At 39.7% G+C, this 23292-nt stretch overlaps 1 protein-coding gene across 1 annotated transcript in view; it reads left to right on the top strand.

The window, feature by feature from the left end:
* Nucleotides 1-23292, top strand: part of AMPH (amphiphysin) — a gene marked incomplete at its 5' end in the record, with an annotated part of 117139 nt that overhangs the window by 79532 nt on the left and 14315 nt on the right. Inside the window, 9 exons of the mRNA XM_082044837.1 lie at nt 747-829; nt 3464-3602; nt 5080-5208; nt 9020-9127; nt 12308-12331; nt 13908-13931; nt 16561-16593; nt 17967-18017; nt 20102-20218. Of these exons, the coding sequence (XP_081900963.1) occupies nt 747-829; nt 3464-3602; nt 5080-5208; nt 9020-9127; nt 12308-12331; nt 13908-13931; nt 16561-16593; nt 17967-18017; nt 20102-20218 (708 nt within the window). The remainder of the gene's footprint in view (nt 1-746; nt 830-3463; nt 3603-5079; nt 5209-9019; nt 9128-12307; nt 12332-13907; nt 13932-16560; nt 16594-17966; nt 18018-20101; nt 20219-23292) is intronic.

Below are 23292 nucleotides of genomic sequence, written 5' to 3'. Positions count from 1 at the left end.
TTCTACTTGCCTTTTTGTACTCTCCTTAAGGGAAGGGTAGCCAGTACCATTTTGGATTGCAGTACATTATCAGCTGTAGCAATGAATTAAATTTCAATTTTGCTAACTTCTCCATTCCTTTTAGCATAATGTTCCATTGAGTATTTTTTTCATGTCTAATTACTAAGCATCTCATTGCTTCAATCAGTACAAGAAAAACGTGTCAAGCATTCCCTTCAAGACTGCTGTATACATTGTCAGCAATGCAACTATATCTGTGACTGTTAGACAAATTGAACAGTTTCAGTGAGGATCTTTTGAATCTACCTTTCTAAGTGGTACTATCTAGTAACAGTAACCTACTAATAGGAACCAAGATGGTTTGAAAAACTTGCTTGACTGAAGTCTCACTTAAAGTTGGATTAGGTTTTTGAGGGGAAAACATGAATCTTCTTGGCTACCCATGTTGCTTTAAACTTTAGGCAACTTCCTTCATCAGAGATCAGGCAGCAGTCAGTCACACTTACAAACTTGTTCTCTGGAAACCAGCTTGCTTTTTTTAAGAACTACTGTTTTTTGATTCTATAAATTTTGGTAGGATTCCACTTTGGCTTTGGATATACATGGCACTGAGTATTTTTGGAAGGATCTATATGACATTTTAAAGTTATCAGATTATATATTATCAAGTTATCAGACCAGATTTATCACCTGTACTTTTAATCATGTGCTTCATTTGAACTCAGGCAAGTGTTTTGTTTTCTCAGCTATGTCACAAACTATATGAAGTGATGACGAAGCTGGGAGATCAGCACGCAGACAAGGCCTTCACCATTCAAGGGGCACCAAGGTGAATTTACTGCTTTTTTTAATGAATTCCTTTGCAGTAGCCTTTGTGGGTTTCAGCGTATGTAGTAATCACCTACACTATGTGTAACTATTGCTGCACAACACAGTCACTGGGTCTGCTCATTCAGGATGGTAGATGAAGGTCCCTTGGATGAAGTTCTTCTCAATATGAGCAAAGGTGCAAAATTTCCTTCATCACCCACTTATTTTTCCTTTCAGAAAAAAGAATAAAGGCCAGATTCTCATCTGTTGCAATTTAGCCTAGTTCATTGTAGACTGTTACACCAATTTGTACCACTTAAGTGTATAGCTCTATTCTTAGGTGCTTAGTTTACAGCAATTTCGCTAACTCTCATGATTTTTTTTTAAAGCCTTGAAATACTTAGATGTAGTTTTAGCTCCTAAAGGCATATGATTAGGTGAGAATCCCAGCCTTTGTAAGTCAGCTTTTATCTCTTCTGCTCATGGGGAAAAGTCAAGACATGTGATCTGAGAGTGCATCAGAAAAGCTGAAGTAAAAAGAATGTCACAAAATAACATCTTTTTAATGACTTTAAAGAGAAATCTTGTCTTAAATTAAAAACAAAAGCATAAAAAGTTTAAAATCAGATGGTGCTTTCTTAAGATCAGTGGATACCAGTGCAGTATTTCTGAGTTTTTGCTTGCAATAAATGTAGCCTTTCTGCCGTAATTTGATCTCTCTGTACTGTAATAGTAGTAGGCAGAAGGGGTTGAAATTATGAAACAGTGAGACTTATCAAAACACAATGAAATTCAGAGTGTATGCACAAATCCTGAATTTCCAGCCAATCCCAGCTCATCAAGAGCAATCAGAACAATGTTATAGCTATGGCTAATTTGCCCTCAAGCTGGACTCAGATTAGCAACACTAAGGACTGACCAAACAACATAACATCTGCTACAAACATATGGCTCATATTTCTACATTGGTTTTGATCTCACTTTAGAAGAACAAAGAATGAAATATTGAACCCACTTTATTAAGAACATGTCCAAAATTTTTGTTTTGGATTAGTTCCGTGTTAATCCATGCTCATATATACTTACACACTGCCTCTGGACTTGCTAGCTCATGTATCACCACTTCTATCCCCTTTAGGATGGATGCACAAGCTGGACTATATTTCCATAAAGGATTTGTGAAATACTTTTATGCGATGAAAAATAATATCATGTTGGAAAACGTAAAGCAGATTTTGTAACAAACAGATATTTTATCCACTTGTGTCTTCTAGACCGTGTGCAACATGCACATACTCGTTCAGACTGAGCTACTCATTCCATCAATGAGAGAAAAAAAATATTGCTGCAACTGAGTAGACATAGGTTAATGCGGTGTGATCTTATTAACTTATTTAAAAATATTTTTTAAAATACATTCTTTTTTTGGTTACCATGTTACTCTATTTTGCTGTACTGTTCACAGAGCCTTGTATGTTAATCTGGATAGATTTTGACTTCTATTATTAGTTATGGTGCTCTAAAAGACTACTCAGCAGTGGGCCTTTGTAAGATAAAACTGATTTTCTTTTTTAGATGCATGAGAAATAGATACAAGACAAGTACAGTATCTAATATTTCGTTTAAAGAACTGTATAAATGAAACATCTTAAATACTTGTGTGCTACTGAATATCCTGAAGGCAAATATTGTACCTGGGAGAGAAATTTCTTAATACCTGCTTATTTTTTTATTTCTTTTTTTTTTTTTTTTAAATATTTCCACAGAAAGAGGTGGTGAGTGTGAGCTAAATCTGTCCTTTCCAAAGAACAAATTTTTCTTGTGTTAGCATTAGGAACATGTTTATGGTGTGGTCTCCTCAATCAGGTAGCGCTTTTTTTCTCCCTCAGGATGCGTAGGAGTTGCTCTTCTCTTACTGAGTACTGTGGCTGTTGAGTGCTCTAGTTTATAGCTTCCCTGAGTTGTAAGCTTTCAGCATTTCTAGGTAGCTGAATATGTCTCAGTGTTTGCACCAGGTCCTTTATTGGGAAGGGCAGATCCTTCCTCAGGACTTCATCAGATCTTTTCTTAGTATCAGCAGAGCTCTGTTGAAGTCACTTCACTACTGCTTGTTTATAGTTGTGGTGAGTTGCCCCTCTAAATAGCGATATGCTTATAATAATCTTGCTTGCATTTTATTTAATTGGGACATTTCTGAAATTGCTGAGCTTTTAAACTTGTTTGCATTATTCATTGTTATGCCTTCCCTTGGGATTTTTATCTTTAGAGACTTTTATTCTGTGTGAAATTAAGACAATAATTCCATCTCACATTTTATGATCATTACAGACTTCTTATACATGAAACATTGTTTCAGATAGAGAATCCAAAAAAATGCAGGTACTGTGTTTCCCCAAAGTTATACAGGTCAGGTAAAGAGATGTTCCAAAAATCAAGATCACTCAAAACTAAAACTTCCTTTGACACTGTAGATCGCTGAATTTTAATTTAGTTGAAGTTCTAGTCTTTATATAATCAGTTCATCTCCAGTGTGTACTGCATTTTGTGATCACTGGCAGTACATCAGGGATGCAGTTCAACTTTCGCATCAAATTGTCAAGGTAGTAAGTCAGCACGATATGTGTGTCCTCACTACTGCTGTGTTTCTGTCTAGTGATTCAGGTCCACTCCGCATTGCAAAAACACCATCACCGCCAGAGGAGGTCTCTCCCCTGCCCAGCCCTACTGCTAGTCCCAATCACATGCTGGCACCCGCATCTCCGGCACCAGCCCGACCTAAGTCACCCACGCAGGTAAGCGGAAACCTGGCAGGAGAAACTGGCCTGTTGTGCAGTAAAAGACAGCTGAGATTATGTATATGGTGGATTTTTCGTCTAGGCAGTGACTGAGAAATGACAGGGAGGCCACTGGCTCTGTTGCGCTCTGTTCTGTTCATTGGTTGTTCATCCCTGTATCACAAGCATGGGTGGAAAGTGGTTTTTATATAAGGGGGAGTGAAGATAATTAAAGGTGCCCAGTGAACTGGTAGGACTTGGTGTTGAAAAAGCAAAACACTTCATTAAAAGTTGCATAGTGTTGAAGACCTGTATCCCAGCAGTAATTGTTTAAAAACCTATTTCTAAAACCTTCTAGTGAATTTCAGTACCTTATATGTTGCTACTCTTAATTCATCTTCAAATATATGTTTATCCTGCAAAAAAATTAGCCAGTGAATATCACTGGTCTGGCCAACATGTATTTCCCTCTAAACAGTAAATAATAGAGCTAGCTTAAATACCGCTGTGCTAATTATTGATAATTAAAGATTTGATGGTTGTTATTAACACCAAATTGAGAAATTTGATGCTGTTGGAGTCACTTTTATTCTCACCAGTATTGGTGAAATAAGAATCAGTTTCATGAAAGGCATCATCTGCAGTGTAAGGGTTGTACCTGATAGTTCACGCACGTATCAAACACAAGACTTGTGTTGATGCTCCTGATGCTTTCAGAATGGAGAATAACTTCTGTGCTGATTGTTATTTCTATGGGGGGAACACATCAGAAGAAATTTAGTCTGGTGTCCTAAAACGTGACACCTCACTGCCTGAATATTCATCTCATACAAATCAGTTTAGTCTTACTGGTGCCAATGATGTTACGTCACTATACCACCTGAGGATTTTAATGGATTTTTTTTTTCTGTATTTTGACCGGTTGTTAAATTATGCAATAATATTTGGTATTATTCCAAGCAATTATTTTCTCTTAGTTATATGAATCTCTGGAGAGCAGGGGGAATTAGTAACCTAAGCACCTGTGAGGTGCTGTACTTCCCAGAGATTATATGCTCTTAGCAATAACTAGGCTTTAAACAGGTGGGTAGGGACAAAATGCTGTTGCTAAATGGGAATGAATTTGAGAAGCCAAAAAGCTGCAGAGGCCTAGTTCTGTGCAGCATCATGCTTCCAAAAATGCATGGGAGAGAAAGTGTCTTGCACTGTGTGCCCATCACAGCAGAAGAAAATCAGCCAAGAAATGCCTTTGTATGAAATATTAAATCTTAAGTTGGAATTAGTTTGAAACAGAGAGTTGTTCTGCTTTTGCCACAGTGCATATTTCAAGGCATTTGGTGGTGAACAGCCAAACAGTCCCTTTCAGCCCATGGCTTTTTCCCACATTTAAAGTGAAGCAGCAGAGATAAAAACCTAACACAAATTGTTTAGGCCTAGATTAGAGCTCTTTCTTTTATCCCTGAACTAGTCTGTGATATTTTTGTTGTCTGCCTAGCTGAGGAAAGGTCCGCCAGTCCCACCGCTGCCCAAGCTCACACCCACAAAGGAGTTGCAACAGGAGAACATCATTAACTTCTTTGATGACAACTTTGTCCCAGAAATCAACGTGACGACTCCATCACAGGTAAACTTCAAAGGATGCTGTATGGGTCCAACTTGCAATCACCTTGAGTTCTCCAGGATCGTGGCCTTAGCTCTGATCTCCATGGGAAGGGAGGAGGAAGGTATCGGTAGAAGGCAGAAGCACAATCACCATTTTACATTATCTTGAGAGGGTCACACATATGATATTTTATCTTTGAACTGCTCATGCATAATCACTCCAAAGGGCTAGCATTGCTAACATTGAGTAAAATTAGAGACTTCTTGAGAGGCCTGACTGAAAATATGATGAAACGCAGCTATGTTTGACATCTGACTGAATCCAGATTTCATTACAAGACAAGAGTTCATCTAGGATGCTTTTTTCTAATCCCAAGCATCTCAAGTGACACCTTACAGCAATCCTTGGTTATTACTGTTTCTTCCATCAAAATCATAAAAAGTATTTCCTAGAGGACATGCTATTTCATGACTAAATCAATGCTTTGCAGGTATTAAAGGCTGCTTCAGCTAGATTAATCATTCGCTTGGTTTTGACTCATAGAAACATTAGTTACACAGCAGAGAAGTGATCAAAATTACTTTTATCTCATTATTATGAAATTTTTAAAAATTGTATAAAACAAACAGAAAAGCCAGAGTTGTGTAAAATGAATCTGTATAATTTGTATTCAGTTATTCAGCTTTTAAGCAGTTTTGGTAACTGGTGGTTGTTCAATAATGGACCCTTTCTATTATGGTAATTACAACTCTGAAATCTGAGCCTGTGTCTGATAGACTGGGGAGAAATATGCAGATCTGAAGCTAACACAGAATGTTTATGAGTTTTTGTTTTCATGTGAATTATTGTTTTTGTACTAATTCATTTGACAACACAGGAGAATTTAGTCACAGCAATGAAAACCAAAATTATTTTAGATAATTTGAACATATGATGTTTTGTTTTCTTGTGGAGGGGAGAAAAAGGCATTGCCATCCATAGGGATCTGTTTGGAAGAGAAAAGCATTATTTATAGTTAAGTCCCCACGCAATTAAAGAATTAATGGCATCTGCCAAGTACGCGGCCACTGCTGGGCCTTCTAGCTGAAGGGAGATGGTGGGTCTGTTCCATCATTGTACCCTGACTTTGTGGGAGTATCACTGGCAGCATGAGCCTTGATATCAGTGGTAAGAGTCAGTGTAACCTGTGCCACATGTGGCCCCATGCATTAAATGCTGTACCCACCTAACCTTCACCTGTAAGACCAGCAAGGGAAGCAGAAATGGAACTGGTTTGCTTTTCCATTAAGAGCTGACACTGGAATGTGGCTTTAAATTAGTGTAAGTCACATTTCCAGAATCTTTCCATCTTTTCTATGAGAGATTGGTATAAAACTGGGATGGTGTAATAAAGGTGGCGTACGCTCCTGAGAACTGGAATCTTTTCCTTGTCTCTCAAGGAAAAATTCATCTGGCAGTTCTGATGGTCCTCAAAGATTTCCTGTGCCTTTTCCACCCTTTATGCATACATACAGCCTTGCTTCTGCCACAGCTGCCTTTTTCGAATGTGGCATTTATTCATGCTTCGTCATGCTATGGTGGAATTAACACAGGACAACTGGCATGCCTTCCTGTCACAGCTTTGTCTCTTATTGAGGGATTTCCTGAGGTACCTGTTTCTCCTAAATCTCCATCTAAAGTGATATCTTTTTATGCTGTATGTTTATTTGGGTCTTTGCTCCTGAAGTTGCAAGTGTTCCATTCATTTTGGTCTCAGAGTAACCAGTAATGGTAATTTTTGCAGTCACTGATCAGTACCCTGTCACTACAGGTACCTTAGCTGTCATCAGGCGTGGCCTAAGTGAGATTCCAATTCATTTGTTTAAATTCTCATAAATAATGGTTTCATTCTCTAACCTCACTGAAGGATAATTAACTTTTCCATCTACATCTGTTTGTGATTATATGCAACCTAATGCTGTGTTGTTTCATCAAGCTGTATGACCATACGAATACTAGTGCCTCAAGGGCATATGTGATGATGTCTAAATACAGTGTGTCATCTAAATACTAGTGTCAGACCACTTATCTGTCATCACCAGTGGCCAAAAGCAGAGGCCAAGGAAGAACATAAAACAAGGGAGCTGGTACTCCTTACGCTCCCATCTCCAGTCATCTTCCGGGCGCCAGCCATTTGTAGCTCAGGGACTTCTTCAACATGTTCTCTACGTATTTAGTAATCCTGAACAGACTGCTTTGCCACAAATTTGTTCTTTCGGCACGTGTAATTTTTTTTGCAGTCAAGCTACCTGATGGCAAGGAGGTCCCCAGCTGAGCTCTGTGCCACGTGGGCCACCACCACCTTTTCTTTATTCCACATCTGCCCTCACCAGATTTGCTGCCACCTGCCTTCCTGCTTTGGAGGAGTCATGGAGCAGCCAAACCCCACTGCCTCTCATGCCAGTGTAGACCCCGCTAACATCCCCACTTGCACTCCTCTTCCAGACTGAATAGTTCAAGGCTACTCTGTCATCTTTCCATAACTTAGAGAAGCTATGTCGACCATGTTTTCAGGTGACACAGAGAGATCAGATGACTTGTGGAATATGGAAGCCATTAATTACCTGCATTTGAACATTTGTTTATCAATAGTAACACTAATTTGGAAAGTTTACACTCTTAAATGTTTTAATAATAAAAAGGCTTTGTTTGTTTATTTTACTATTACCATAATCATTATTATTATCTCCTAGTATTGCTATTGCCACGACTGCCATGTTGTTGGATATTTCCCCTGGCTTATACTCTGGTCACAGTCAGGAACAGGACATTGAAGTATGTGGTCTGACCCGGTGTTACCATTCTTACATAAGATAATATATGAATGTGTGTGTACAAATGATTTCACATGGTACCGTTTCCAACTTGAACACTTTTCAAAATAGCATTCTAACGAAAACTTTGGTGTCAACTTAATATGTACATCAAAACACAAGCTTGTCTCACTATTGAATAAACACGGACCAACTAGAAGTGGGCAGCACTAGCCTAGTTACCAAAACCATGATGCTTGCCTAGAATATTTATCATTAGGGATAATTACATCTCAGCTACATTTCCATGCTGGTTATAATTTTGTGTTGAAGCACCTTAATTATTTGCTCATGTTACTTTACAGTGGGAAAGTCCTGTAGCCCATTGAACCAATATATATATTTATAGTCACCTCAGAGGCCTTGGCTAATTCATTAATTGCAAACAGAAAAAGGCTCTACCATGTAATCCAGTTTTGTAAGAGCAGATCAGTGTAGCAAGACTTAGTGTTATGTAAGATATTTCCTAAAGTTTAGAGCTAAGGGCAGCATTAAATGTCAATTGGTATTCATGTTCAGAATTGAAATTTAATTCAAATGCCTTTATGTCCTTCTGTACTGGCTTTTTACTAATGTTTGTGTTTGGGGAGAAACTCACTTATTAGAATGTATGGACACTGGGTGCAATTTATGTAGTCTTTAATTCTGGTGTCTGTCTCAAAGCACTTTAAAAGGGCCTTCACAATCCAAGGGTGAACACTCAGCACTTTCTCAAATAGGGCTGCTATTTGTTTAGCCTGAAAAGACAAAGCTGCACTACAGAGAAAACAAAGACATCATAAGAATGAAGGTAATAAAAATTAAATTAAAGTAAAATTAAAAGTTACACTAAAGCTCAGGGAAGTCTTCAGGGTTTGCACCACAGCTAGAAAGCCTGTGATATGTTGTTGGGTTTTTTTTCTTGGGCCTCTTAATATTTTGCTGCCCAGGGCAGCTTTTGAAAGATGAGTTTTTCAAGAGTTATGTTTCTCTTCTAACAGAATGAAGTTCCTGAAACTAAGAAAGAGGAATCTTTGCTAGATTTGGACTTCGACCCTTTCAAGCCAGAAGTTGTATCAACAGGAGTTACTCATTCACCCATGTCTCAGGTATGTCTTTGCCTTGAGGCAGGCGAAGCGTATGAATACAACATGCTGGGTTTGGTAGCAAAGATTTGCCTTGTGTACTAATGTGTATCTGCAGTGTCAGAAAAACTCCATCTTCCTGAGCAGCTCTAGTCAGCCATCTATCTTTCCCCTTCGGTAACCCTGTATTTCTTTATGTACTGGAAGGAGAGGATGTTGTGAGGTGGTAAAATGAGATGTCTGCCACGGATAATGGTTGCTGGTACCTTGGCCTTGACTTTGCCATGCTGTTATTTTCCATCTTTACAATATCTTTTAGTGCCAACATTATAATTCTCCAGCGCCTATTTTTCTGACATTTTTTCTGTCTAGCTTTGACTCTTAATGTCTGGAAAGACGCCTTAAGGGACCTAGGTCTCCTGGAGTCAGCATGCGATTGCTCTGCTGTGATGGAGTTTCTGTACCAAGCAGTGGATATGATCTGAGTGGTTTTGCTTTTATAAATCTATTTTAGACCTAACCTCAAGGAAAATGAGAGGATGGAATAGGATGCTTCACTGCAGGATTGTGTTAAAGAAATTCTGCATTCTATGGTAATATTTGCCATGGTAGTTTCTTGCAGCAATATTAAAAAAAAAAAAAAAAGAAAGCTATTTTAAGATCCACAACTCACCCTCACTACCCGCAGGGCTGATGGTACAGTAGGGGAGTTCTTCTGGCCAGCAGAGCTGTAGCTCTATGTTGTACACAGAGAGGGAAACATTATTAACACACCTGTAGCAAAACCTATTATCCCTGTGGCTATCACTAACCTGGCTTGTACTTTGACGCATGAGAGAACTAATCAGCTGTTCAGGAATGTGGCACTGGGAAAGGAGTGAGAAGACAAGAAGCTTTACGGCTGAGATAGTCCTGGTTCTCTGCTGACCTCTTCCTCAGTTAATTAATTTCTTATTTGGTGTGCAGTCCTAGTTATGTAATGAGATCTGTAGTGATCTCTGATGGGTTTTTCACTGTCAGAAGAATGGTGTATTGTCAGCACTCAGAGCGTTAGCTGAACTTTCTCATTGTGGTTTGCTAGGAGAAGTGTTTAATTATAGCAGAGACTTTGTGCATCTTTCTTGCTGTTTTTCTTGCTCCTTCTAAACAGGGAAGGGGAAGATGGAAAGGGAAAGGGAAGGAAATTGCTTGCCATTCAGCAGTGACTGAAAACTCTAGCTGTGACTTTGCTAACTCTACCCTTTCAGCTTGTCTTGTAATAATGCTGTTTAGCAGTGGGATCATTAAATCAAAGACATTTAGCTTTTGTGACAGAGCACATTTGACCTGATAACATGTTGTCCAGATTGTAGAAGAGCTTGTTACTTTACTGAAAAACAGTTGTTTCAGATTCAAATGTACCATGAAATACATAATATAATTCCACGTAGAAAAGCACATTGTTAGTTTTCATCTGGGTGCCTAGGAAGCATTCACTGGGCACCTTCAGTCTCTCCTTTCCTTTCACCTTTCCTCCTAGCATATATATATGAGAAGGTATGGTCCACATCCATAAGAGCTTGAGGATGAGTCAGAGCACTGTGCTTTCAGAAGAAGGGAAGACAACCCTGCAGTCTGGGTCTTGGTCTCACTGGAAATGGCAGGGTCATTACTGTGGCAGCATAGACAGAAGGAAACCTGTGGTTGGAGTCTTTGGAGAGCCCTGCGCTACCTTGCAGGGTGCTGAAGAAGAGAACCTTAAGTGGTATTTCTATATGTGTGTAATTTTTGCCTCAGTCGCAGATAATTTCCCCTCAGCAAACTGCTGAAGTAGTGATGTGAAGACAGGAGTAGTTATCTGTGCCATGATGTCTTGGGAGGCCAGGCATGACTTCCATGTTGATCATTTAATTAATTACTTCCATCTGCTGCTCTGCCAGGGTGATCAGATGACAGTGAGCGAGCCCCGGTCTGCCCTTCCTCACTTACTTTTCTGTTTCCATGGATCCTTCAGATGTGGACTTTCTAAATGTCCCTGGCCCTCACTTCTGTTTGCAAGCTGCGCTCTGTCTCACCTTTCCCTCGGTTTGTTCCTTCCCCCTCATGCTCAAAGTCTTACAAGCAGTGAAAGGAAAATGAAAAAAAAATTAAAAAAAGAAGAAAAGAGCCATCTCCCCTTCCATGGAGTAGGACATCTAGGGTTTGTACCAGTTAGCACTACGAGAACAGACCTATCATTTTCCTTAAAGCTCAAATGTTCAGCTAATAATGTTACAGCGGAGTAAACAGGTATACTTGTGAATTACATACACAGAAGATTCACATACCTGGAGTTAAACCAAATTAAACCTATTGAGAAATGGCCATTAATGTTAGTTTGCTGTAAATCAGAGTAGCAAGTTATTGCTGTGTCTTTTGTTCGTGAACACAGAAGTTGTTCAGAGAGCCACTCTGTCCCTATAAAATAAGAAGCAGGCAAGAAACAAAGCTAACTGCAGCAATCTTTTCTCTCAGGCAAATGTTAGATGTCACATTTAACATTTGCAAATATTTCAGGAACAGTTTTACATTTTACTTTATGAACATCTTTAGTTTTTGGTTTTCATGGACTTGAACCTAGGTGTAAATATAGTAGATAAGTTTTGAAGCATTCAGCTCTTCTGCTGAGACATCAGAAACATTTATTACTTAACAAACTGAACAAGCAAATTAAAACATCAATCAACTTTCTTGTTTTCTTTCCAAAAAAAACATGCCATTTTCCTTCCTGGTGTCAGAGTTATGAGAAAACCGACTTGTTCTCAGTAGATAGCTGAATAATTTTTAACGGGCTAAAAAACCTGACCCATGTAAGCTCTTTAAAGCTTACACCTTGCAAAGACTCCTGTACCTGCTGAAAGTCATTCAGTCCGCAGCTCAGAATCTGTTACTCAAGGACGTGGTGGTGTGAGTTTGCTGGAAAAGCAACAACTGCTTTGAAGTGGGAAATACCACAATTTGTTGCATTCTGCCCTTCTTATTTAACCAAAATGCGTATTATGCGGATATGTACCTAGACACACGCACACACACATGCGATAATATAGAAAACAGATATGTATTATAAATATGCATATAAATAAGTTCTCTCTAGTTAGTTAAAGGACACAGTTATGTAGCATGTTGAACATACAGTATATGAAGAGTGCTTTTCTAAGAGCCTGTTTTTTCCACTCCTTTTTTCAGACATTGCCATGGGATCTATGGACGGTAAGCCTGACATTTAGCATTGTGAATTGGGGTATTTCTGTGCCTCTGATTTTGTAACACCCTAAGTGCAGATTTACAGTGCTTTTACCAAAAACCACGATAAAGACTTTACAGACCGTGACAAACACTTTCAAGTATATGGAGCCACTAGGGGTCTTTTAAAACCAACAACAAAAAAACCCAATCTCTGTTGTTTGGCCTATAAAACCTAAATTATGTCAGAAATCTAGGTTAATAAGATTCACAATCATTACAGCTAAATGTGTGTTGCTTTTATTCTCATGTCTGAATTACTGCTATTAGAGGGTATGAATGGATGCTAGTCACTTGTTTTAATTATCTGAAAGTGTAGTTCCTGAGGACTTTAACCCAACAAACAACCATTTTCTCAAAATTCAGGAGTGAAGAGAGAATTTAACTTGTCTTTGTGGGCATTCAGTGAATTGGACGTATTCACAAAAGCTGCTGCTACTTTAGGAATCTGCATGAATCCTTCCTTCTTCCTCTTGGTGCCAAATCAGATACAGTGATCTGCAGGAAGAAAACAATTCATTTTTTGAGCTTTCTTTTGACTTTTTGTCATGGAGATAGCTGGTTGGACTTGATACGGAGCCTGGTACACTCATTTTTGACCTTTTGCAGCGTCAGTCAGTACAGAAATCTGTGGATGCTTCTAATGCATTCAGATTTGCAGCACTGTTTTGTGAGCACATGGCGTATGTGATGTATATTAAATTCTCATCTCTTTCTATTGTGAAAGGTTAAATAAAGCCTGAAAAACCAGTCACGTATGTAAGCTAGGCAAAATTTCAAGGCTGCCAATGTCTAGATCAGTTAAGATAACACAGAAATAGTTTGAATGTATTGCTCTACATTTATATTAGATAGCTTTGTCAATGTCTTCCTTTTACACAGTTTTATTTATAGCTTGTTAATATTATATATGTATTCAGTATTATAATTCTTTTCCTCTTTGTTCCAGTTTAAAAAAAACAGAGTAATTAGTGAGCTTCACAGCTAAATGTTTGAAATTAGGGATACTCAATCTTTTACTGAGTTTGTCTTAATAAGTTGAGCACAGAGCAGTTGTTGATCTACCTTGCAGCATTTCTGTCTGTTCAGATTGGCAGTGTGGACAGCAGACTTTGTGACCTGATGCCATACCCTGTGCAGATATAAATTCCTCTGCATGGCACAGGGTGATGGAGAATGAGAGCTGCAGGCTCAGGGCCCTCTGCACTGCCTGAATGATGCAGTGATGCCTTAGTGTAAACACAAGTAAGCTCTGCTGCTACCTGCATTGTTTACTTCCTTGGTCACTGTCTCCCAGAGCAACCCCTCTTTTCAATTGAGATGTAATAGAGTTCCTGTGATAAAAATGTCAATGGCTCACAGAGGAAAGCAAGGTGTGATAAATATTCAACATACATGTAGAACTTCTTTTATAATGTAATGGAGAGGCTGGGAGCGTGGCTTAAATTCAGAGGTCTGTGATTACTCTTAGAACTGCTGCTGTAAAAAAGTACATAGTGCTTTTATTTTCTGTGGTTTATGTGTATGATTTTCTTCTGTACAGACAAGCAGCGAATTGGTACAGCCGGTAAGCAAACCTCCCTCCAAAATTGTAACCACTCTAGAGACATGCTGTAATCAGTGTGGTGTAATGTATAGCTTTCTGATTTTGTCTATCAGTGCTGCTCTTTTACATTGCAATCTATTGCCTCCAAATGTTGCAAACCACATAGCTTTTCTTTAAACAGCTTAATTTAGTCACTTTCATTCTTTAAATAAAACTTGCTGTAGTAAAATATAAATTTTGTGTTTTCTCATCAAGTCCGCCTTTATCTTTTTCATCTTGTGTTTTTTCTTTGCTTTTCTGTCTGCTTAAAGCCTGATTCTTCAAAAAGTCTTTCCCTGTGTAACCTGATCATGGAGGAAGCCCCAAACAGTGGGTCATCAGAAGATGTTAACAGATATCAGACTGATCTAGGTTCACTCAACTGGGGCCTAGATGTTAGCACACCCAGTGTCAGCCAGGAAATTACTGCAGGTGGCTCTTTGCTTTTCCCTGGGGCAGAGCAAACCTCAAGCGAATCCATGGGTACTATGCCTGCTAGTGTTTGGCCTGCTGTAGGTGAGCAGGAGGATGCTGCACCAGGGTCAGCTTCTGTAAATGAAAACCAGAGGACTTCATTGGAAGACCAGCTGGATGCCAAAAATGTCCCATGGGAAGACGTGGTGACCAATCAGCCTTTAGAGAACATAACCAGTTTCGAGACACCTGTCCTGGGAACTGATAGCTTGTTGGATGAACCCCTCCCGTGTGATGTGCGAAAGGCAGAGGAAGAGCAGGAGGAAGACAAGTGGGCAGGTGTCAAGCCAAGTGAAAAGGTAGAGACCAGAGCTGTTCGCTACAAAGAGGTAGAAGGTACAGAGGAATTGGAAGAGCGAGGTTGGAAAACCAAAGAAAATAGTGAGGCAGAACTTCATAAGGGTTTAGCAAAATCAGATCTTGAAGATTTAGTCAGCACAGAAGTAGAAAGTTTACATGAGTTGGAACATAATGATGGGGATGATGGGAGAGCTAATGGTGCAGATCTAGAAAACCCTAGGGAAGAAGAATTCAAATGGGTCAATGTCATTGAGGAGACAAATGGAGAAAGACCATTGTTGAGCACAGGGCTAGAAGGTGGAGACAAAACAGTAGTGGACAACTGTGAAACTATAGAAAGCACTGGTGCTGAACCTGAGAGAGTCTTTAGTATCTGGGATCAGGATCATGAAAGGACATTTGAGGCTGGCTTAGATCACACTGACAGTGGTACTGGAGAGACTACAGCCATGGAGTGTATAGACATGATGGCACGTGTTGACCTAGAGGTAACTGACTACACAGAAAAGGACCCTACAGATACTGGAAACGTTCTGCGTGACGCTGAATTATTCAGTGCAGAAGAGTCTGGTAAAGGAACTGAAGAAAATAGCATCAGCCTTCTCCCAAATGGTAGTGGTGCTGCTGATGGTCAAGGTGCTGCTGAAAAAGAGTGGCCATTGCTGCCCGAGACAGCTGATGCTGCTAGCACAAGCTGTGGTAATCCTTGCCTAGATAATGCGAAAGACCAAGTGACAGGTAGGATGGCAGCAGTAGTTGCTGAAGAGCATCTTAGTAGCAGTGATGTTCCCGAAACCTTGGAAACAGACCCCTGGCTGGCAAACTGGGATCCAACAGTTACTAATGATTCCTGGGGTTTTTCTAATCTGTCAGATGGCCAAGCCAATGGATTGGATAATTGGCCCTTTTTCCCCAAGCAGCAAGACTTGGAGGAAGGTAACACGGAAAATGCTTGGTTAGGCTTTAGTGATAAATGGTCTACACAAGACCTAGGAGAGACTGATAACAACTGGGGAGAAGTAGGTGCAAGCACAAGCAATAAAAGTCAGAAGGCACCAGTAAAACAAGGCTTGCCTGAGGAGCAGGCAGGCATTAGCAATCCTGGACCGAGCAAGGAGATAGCTAGACCCTTGGCTCTGTTTCAAATGGGAAATTCCAGAAATGCTAGCACCGAGAGTTCAACTAGTCCTAAAGACAATGAGGCCAACAACTCAGATTTATCTGAAGATGAAATTGCTAACCGGAGATATGGATTGTTGTACCAGGAAATTGAGGCTGATAAAGAAGAGGTACCTACCCCAGTGTGTAGCTTAGTCTAGATAAAGAGTTCCTTAGGCCTTGCATAACCTTGTCGTTTAAAAACAATCCATTTGTGTGTTTCCCACTGCCTCTCCTAAGCCTGTGCTATGCTTTTTTTGAAAAACTGCCATGCAACTGTTCATAGTGTGGTGCCCTTCAGCCATGTAGTGAAGCAGGCTGACAAAAATGTGTTTCGAAATGGTGAATGAAGCTTTGAACTGTGAAGGCACATTGTGTCTCACACGTTTTGTGTTTTATACGTACAACTTTAATTGTTACCTAGTCTTTATTATTATTTTTATTTTATAAAAAAGCTTAAGTTACGCTGCTTTTTGTTTTTGTTGTTTTCCTTAACTCTGTGACACCTGTTAACAAATAGCACTTTTGTCAAATTTCTTGCTGCCTTACCCTTCATTTTATTTTTTTCTTTTTTTTTAATGTCTGACCTACATTTTTATTTTGCAAATAAAAGTGCTTTGACTCATGTTCTGATTTAGTAAACAAATGATAATTTGTTCTGATCTTCACTTCTACTTAGGCATCCAGCACAGCATTTAATGGATTTGCACAGGTAAGAAATAAACATGTTTTGAGATTATTTTTTTCTGTGCTGTTAGGAAGGAACTAGGACTGACTGTACAATTTCAGGAAATCTGTTCTACAGACAAGCTGCACAACAGTGTCATAGTGACTCAAATCCAAACCTGTCTGTTCTCAGAAATTGTTCCTAGATGTGACTAGAATGACGCTAATACTCTTGGTACTCCTGACCTGACTGAATTTAATAGCGAAAATCGGATTACATTAGTGGGACTGATTTTTTCCTCCTAAAAGAACTGGTGCTCTGTTATGGATTTTTCTCACAATCCCCAAATCCTGTCAAGTGTGGTTTCCTCAGTTTCACATACTTTCAGTGACTCTGTAAGTGTACATATAAAATGAGTGTTGTTTGTTTCTGCATCTTTATTTTCATTTAAGATGTAATTTAATCTGAAAGTTAAACCTGAATTATTTGTTTGCTGCTGTGCTGATGTTAAGATTATGTGTTAGATACGGCACATGAAGATACCATGTTTCTGCTTTCAAATTCCAGGGCTGTGCAAATATTCCAAATTTCAGGTGGATAACCTGGGGCCTCATTAGTTTCCAGCATCCTTTTAGAGACTGACTTAACGACAGCACACTCTGTACAACATTTTTTAAAAGCACCCAAAAAGGCCAAGCTTATACAAGGGTGGAAGTGAGTCTTTCAGTGCTTAACAATTCTGCTCCAGAATGTGTAAATTAGTAAAGGAATCCAGAAGGAAAGGGGCAAAGCACAATGCTACTATCTCTAATAATTAAGGCAAAATGTTCGCCCCAGAGAAATGAAAATTCGATGCCCCCACTGCAGTAGGAAAAGGTTTTGGCCCATCAATATTGTGCAAATTAATTGGTTCTGGATGAGTAACAGCTCCACTTTTGTACCTTCTTAATGTGGGTAAAACGTTGGATCTGTAGTTACTGTAGTTACCATTCAAGTAAACGCCTAGAATCTAGAGGATGTGAAAGCAGGTTAGAGCTAGTGTGCTCCCAGGGCACAGGCACATACAGTCTGCAAGAAAGATTCTGAGTTGCACAACTTAGAAGTGCCTTGTGCCTGAAACAAAGTCCGTGCAACTCTCATGCGTTTAAGGAAGGGGTTTTCACTCTCTTTAATAATATTGCACAGTTTAGAAGTGCAGAGTATGTAATTGAAAAAGGAATGTCTAATATTAATAGTGCTTAGCTAAGAATAGTTGTTATTAATACCTATTTAGATAACCAGTTTCTCATCTTATTCTGTGTGAATTTAATTATGACTTTACCTAAATAAACCATTTAAAAAATCAGGTCTTTGATAGACACTGGCAAACATACTGTCTCAATTATTTTTGCATCATTGTTTTTCGTTTCTATATCTAGGATACCTCTGCGTTTACAGTGCAATCGAACGAGAATGTGGCGGAGCCTTTGGTAAGTGGCTTTTGCTTAATTTTTAAATGCCTTGCAAAAAATTGCACTATTTTTCCTTTGTGCAAAGATATTTTCTCATTTTTTGTGTTTTCCATTCTCTAAATCACAAAAACTTATCCTGGAAGAGCTGGTGGGTGGTATCATTGCAGTTGTAAACCTTCACTCACTGAAACAGTCTTTCACAAAGATAGTGCAGAGAAAAAAAATAAAATAAAACCAGGATATTCTAAGATATGTTTACTTTTCAAAGATGTCATCAAACTGTTTGTTTATTTATTGCATTTAAGAAATCACAAGAATGAGTACTATGGTCCAGTGTACAGCAAGCAGGTGATCATTCTCGATGGCTGTTTAAATGTCTCCAATATTGCTATAGTTTTATTCGCTCTCCACGTAATAACAGTAGGCACAGTCTGCTTCTAAGGAGTGGAGAATCCTTTTGGAAATGATCATACTTGGGTAGTTTCTTAGTTTCTCTTACAGTCTGTGGTTAGCCTGGAGTAAGGATGTGGAACAGCAGCACTGCTGGGTGAGTGCTATGGCTACTTCATCGCAGCAGAGTGATACTCAATATTATTTAATGTGGCTTTTGTATAATGCCTCTGGTGGTGCTTGTGTTCATAATAATTACTGAATACGGTGACAGTGTTTTTACTTGTTGCTGAAATGTGGTAACTAATCTTAAGATTGCTTGTCAGCAAGTGACTTGAAGCACATCACTGCAATCTCCGTTATAACATTACCTGTGATTTTAAGCCTGGAAGTTTCTTCCAGCGTTAAACCTCAGGGAACTCATTAGTCATCTTACCTGGGCTAAATCTACTTTGTGTTTCTCATTTCAGCCCTATTTCTTCTTTGTGAAATTCCCTAGAGCTGGCATTAATACACTACACAGAGTGATTTCTGCACAGCATGGTATAATATAATGAATGTTTCTTTATGCAATGCTAAATCCTGAAGGTCTTGCTTAGGCAGACTTCTCTGTACCTCATTAAAAATCAGTCTGCTTAAGGAATATGTGAGAAAGTAAGTGAGAGGCTATGGGTTTTTTCCTGAAAAATATCAGGGAGGAGAAGATTTTACTATCTTTAAGAAGTACATGGAAGCTGACTCTTCACCACAGGAGACCTTATAGCCAACTGCATGTTATCAGCTGGAAAGTAGCTAAATAGCTTTTGAGCTTCATATTGTGCTGAGCAATTTGTTCATGACAAATTAATCTACTGCGGTTATTTTATCTGGTTGAGTCAGCCATCTTTATAAATGGAATATGCTGAGCACAGCTTGCAGTTCTCCCCTTGGACACGCATGTATTTGCAAAGTGATGTCTCCATTGGAGATTGCACTTTTGCTGTGAGCTATTTTGCCACAGGACTCAATGTGTTGCAGGGCTGGTGATATTTGCTAAAACCTCTTGCTAAAAAACAAGCAGCTTAGGCCAGAATTTAAGAGGTGGAAATCTCAATAGTGGGTTGATAAATGGACGCCTTATAGGTGATGGAGAGCTCAAGAGCGAATGCAGTTTAATAAGAAACCGTGGATGATTTTCATGTTGTTACAATTCAAGCTGTCAGTGGTTGCACTTGTGCATATAAAAACTATTTGAATCTGCTGATCGCTTCTTACCTTTGCTGGAGAAGGGTCTATATTTTCTGAGAAGAGATAGAAGTAGGGAATAGGGGATAATTTTAAAAAATCATATTTGAAGCCCAGGGTAGGTACATGCGAGTGCCAGTTTCAACTCCTGGCCTTGCCATCAGTTTCTGGAACATTTCCGAGCAACCTTGAGTGCCTTCCCTTCACTTCCATTGCCCCTTTTTGTAACTTGGGAAGCTAATGCCTGCTTTCCTTGCGAGGGAGGGATGTAGGACTAGCTCAGTTTACATATAGAACGCTGAAGATTAAAATACCCTTGAGATGCTGTAAGGCCAGGCACTGATGTTGTCTACTTGGCAAAGCCCGGCAAGATCAAGCCTGAAGCCGCACTGTGCCAGGCAGAGGGAACGTTCCCCTCTTCCCTCCCCACTATCATGTGCTCCTTAACAATTTTTCCACCGTCTACTTAAAAATCAATAAAACGAAAGACTGAGGCTGAAGAGGCTCCACCTGGGGAACCCAAGGTCGAGGAGATCCCTGCAGCTGCTGTTGTGGAAAAGGAAGCCATCCCTGCTGAGCCTGCTGAGCCAGCAGAGCAGGTTGCGGTGAGTGACCTGTCCCACATGCCACCTCCCCAGCCTCACCCGAGCCACCTTTCATCATGGTGAATGTGCCTGCTGCATTTCAGCCATCCTTTCCATCATCACCATCCGTCCATGGCTGGTTTCCCCATCTCCCAGCTGTGTCACAGCATGTCTCTCCAGCACGTGTCCTCCTTTCAGCCCTAAAATGTCATTCCTCTTACGTTTGGCATTTTAGACTGAAGTTCAGCTGAGTGATTGTGGTTTCACAGATCGTTTGATTCAAGATGAACTTCAGAAGGGGAAAGAATTGATGCCATTTTGAAATGACCTTATTAGCAGTTATTTCATTTCAAGTTGAGCTATAAGAACTAAGCCAATGTACATCTTGTATGGTCCTTGTTAAAGCATGAATATACAAGAAAAAACGTGATTGTAATATAAATGTCTACAAGGCTTATGGTTTTAGAAGCCAGCCATGAGCTGAAGAGGGAACTGCAAGTGCCATTTTGGAGATTTTTGCAAGTCAGCATTCAGGAAACAGTGGGATGAGAAGAAATTATAGCTCTGCAAGAACAACAGAGCAGGGCTCCTGATACTGCCACAAATGAAGAGCTGGTCTGAGATGGTAGGTGTGGGGTTTCTCTGCTGACTAGCATCCCTTTTTATAACTGGAATCTCAGTGAATATCCTTTTTATCCAACTGAGGTTCCAGTTCTTCATACTACTGTCAGAACATCTTGGTGGTAGGTGATCCAAACCCTGGAGGAAAAATGCATCTGTTTTTGTAGGCTAACAGTTTTCATGCTTTCCTCCAGACAATAACATTTTCAAAACCTCTAATGCGTGTTTGTCCCTGTTAGAATATGCAGATTACTACTGAAAAACCAGACAGAAAGAGGGGTTGTTTTGTGTGTCGACTCCTCTGCCACAGAAGCCAGTGGAAGCTGTATAGCTGTGCTTTTTGACCATCGAGCAGTTTGGTGCTCTAAGTGTTCTCAGAAGAATGAGGTTCAGCTTGCTGAACTGCTCGTGGCTTTGGGTGAGGCCTGGTATATCTTCATGTGCTAAGTAGGGATGATGATACCAAATTCATGACAAAATTAGGTATTTTTCAGCAAACATTTTATATACCAACATATGGGAAGCAATATTAATCTGATGTGTAGATGCAAATGAGGTGAATAAAATGAAAATCACTCGCACCTATAGACATGGCAGCACAGAGCATGGACAGAAGACTTACCCAGATATGCAGCTGCTATACCATCTCATCGATCTGTCTCTGGAGCCAATCTTGTTTAACATTTTTATTAATGGGAACAGCTCAGGCATTACATGCCTAATGGTGACATTTATTGGTGACTCCAGATTGGATAGTGTCATAAACTTAGGAAGACAGCATTAAGCCCTCTAGCTCTGCCCGCCAAGAACAGGCTGATTATCTGCTGGTGGTATTAGACCCATACCAAAACCACAGGTGAGACTAAGCAAATTGTCTTCAGCAGAAAGAAGGAGGTGCTAGTGTTGGTGTGCAAGGCTCTGGAGTGCAAATTTATTTTATTAAAGACCCTCTTAAAGATGAATTTATGAGGTTTCCTGGGTGGTTCCAGCTGTCTGCACCATGGGATTAAAAAGCGGTTATCTAGTGCAAATGATACAAAGAGACAGGTTGAACTTTAGCTGTAGCACCTGCCTAATTCATGCTTCCCTTGCTCCCATCTTCCTAAGAGAGGAAAAATAATTTATTATAGAAGGAAAGGGGAGTAGTGCTGGGTGGGCTGTTCTGGTGGACTTTGGGGGAAAGGAAAGGTAATGCCTGTCTCTGTCCAATCCTTCCCATTCTCCATTGACTCCTGGCAGCATTGCAGCTATGGAGGGAAGCAGTCCTGGTGTGTTTGCCAGAATTATGTTTAGGGTTTGATTCTGATTGGATTTTGACTACTTTTTTCAATTTTTTAAAATCACTTTTGTTTGGTTCCATGGTACACACTGGAGCAAGTGACTTCAAGATCATCCCCTTCCAATAACATAACTGAATGAAGAAAGCCCCACGGTCCATGGAGACACGAGTCTTCCCCTCCTGTGTGTTTTCTTTTCTGTTGGTATAAATCACAGTAATAGCTTGTCAGCTCTGTAGTAAAGGCAAAGAATAGAATTGCCTGTCAACTGCTTGTCAAACTCTTGTCCAGAATGCCTTATGTATAGTCAGAGTAGATGTGATAGTTTGGAATATGAAGAAGGTGGGAAAGGAGGGATGGGAAAGCAGTCATTGATCTGGAGCTCTCCTCTTCCCATGAGTGAATGTCAGGGAATTATGTGGAAGAACCAATATTAATGAAGCTGAAAAGGTTGTTTCTAGATGGTTTTGTTTTGATTATCTGTAAGGATTTGATGAAGAAAAAAATTGCAAAAGAAGTTCACCATTTTTCTAAAAGAAAGCCAGCTCCTTTTTGTCTCGCACTAAGACAAAGCAATGCTCTGAGGCCTGTCGCACATCTTAAGCACTAATTACACACTAGGCTGTGGCTGCAGCACTGCACATCTGCTCGTCGGTCAGCACAACCTTTTCAGATTATTCTTTTTATTGCGTGACTGCCCATGAGGAGTTCCGGGACCATGGTCTGTCAGCAGCTGCTGTAGCCGAGGCACAGGCCTGCAGAGCTGCTGGGAGAAAGCAGAGAGAAACACAGCGCAAGGGCCGGGCGATTTAAGAGCAATCCAGGAAGAAGACCATAGGCATTAAATAGAAGTTAAACTGTTTTGATTGCTGTGCTTGGTTTTTTGTTGCTTTTTGAATATGAAGTTGTCCTGGCTAATTTGGGAAAATAAGCTAAAAGGGTTGATTTTAAAAAATGTCTGAATTGGAGTAATTCTGCGTTTGGCTCAGTGGCGTTGTTATTTCAGGAAGGGATTTCCAGGACTTGCAAAGAAGAGTTTTGAAGATTAGGATTAATGGCAAATATGATCAAAGCTAAAGAAAAGCACACTTGAGTTGCAAAAGATGAAAACATGTCATTTCTCGACATTTCTGCATTCATTTGCTTTATGAGTGACAGTTTACTTTAAAAGTGGAGTTGTAAAATATTGATAGATGC

This window comes from Streptopelia decaocto (assembly GCF_964273445.1).
Source record: "Streptopelia decaocto genome assembly, chromosome: 2".
NCBI lineage: Eukaryota > Metazoa > Chordata > Aves > Columbiformes > Columbidae > Streptopelia > Streptopelia decaocto.
Note: the sequence above shows the minus strand (reverse complement) of the source record. Positions and strands in the feature narration are given on the sequence as shown.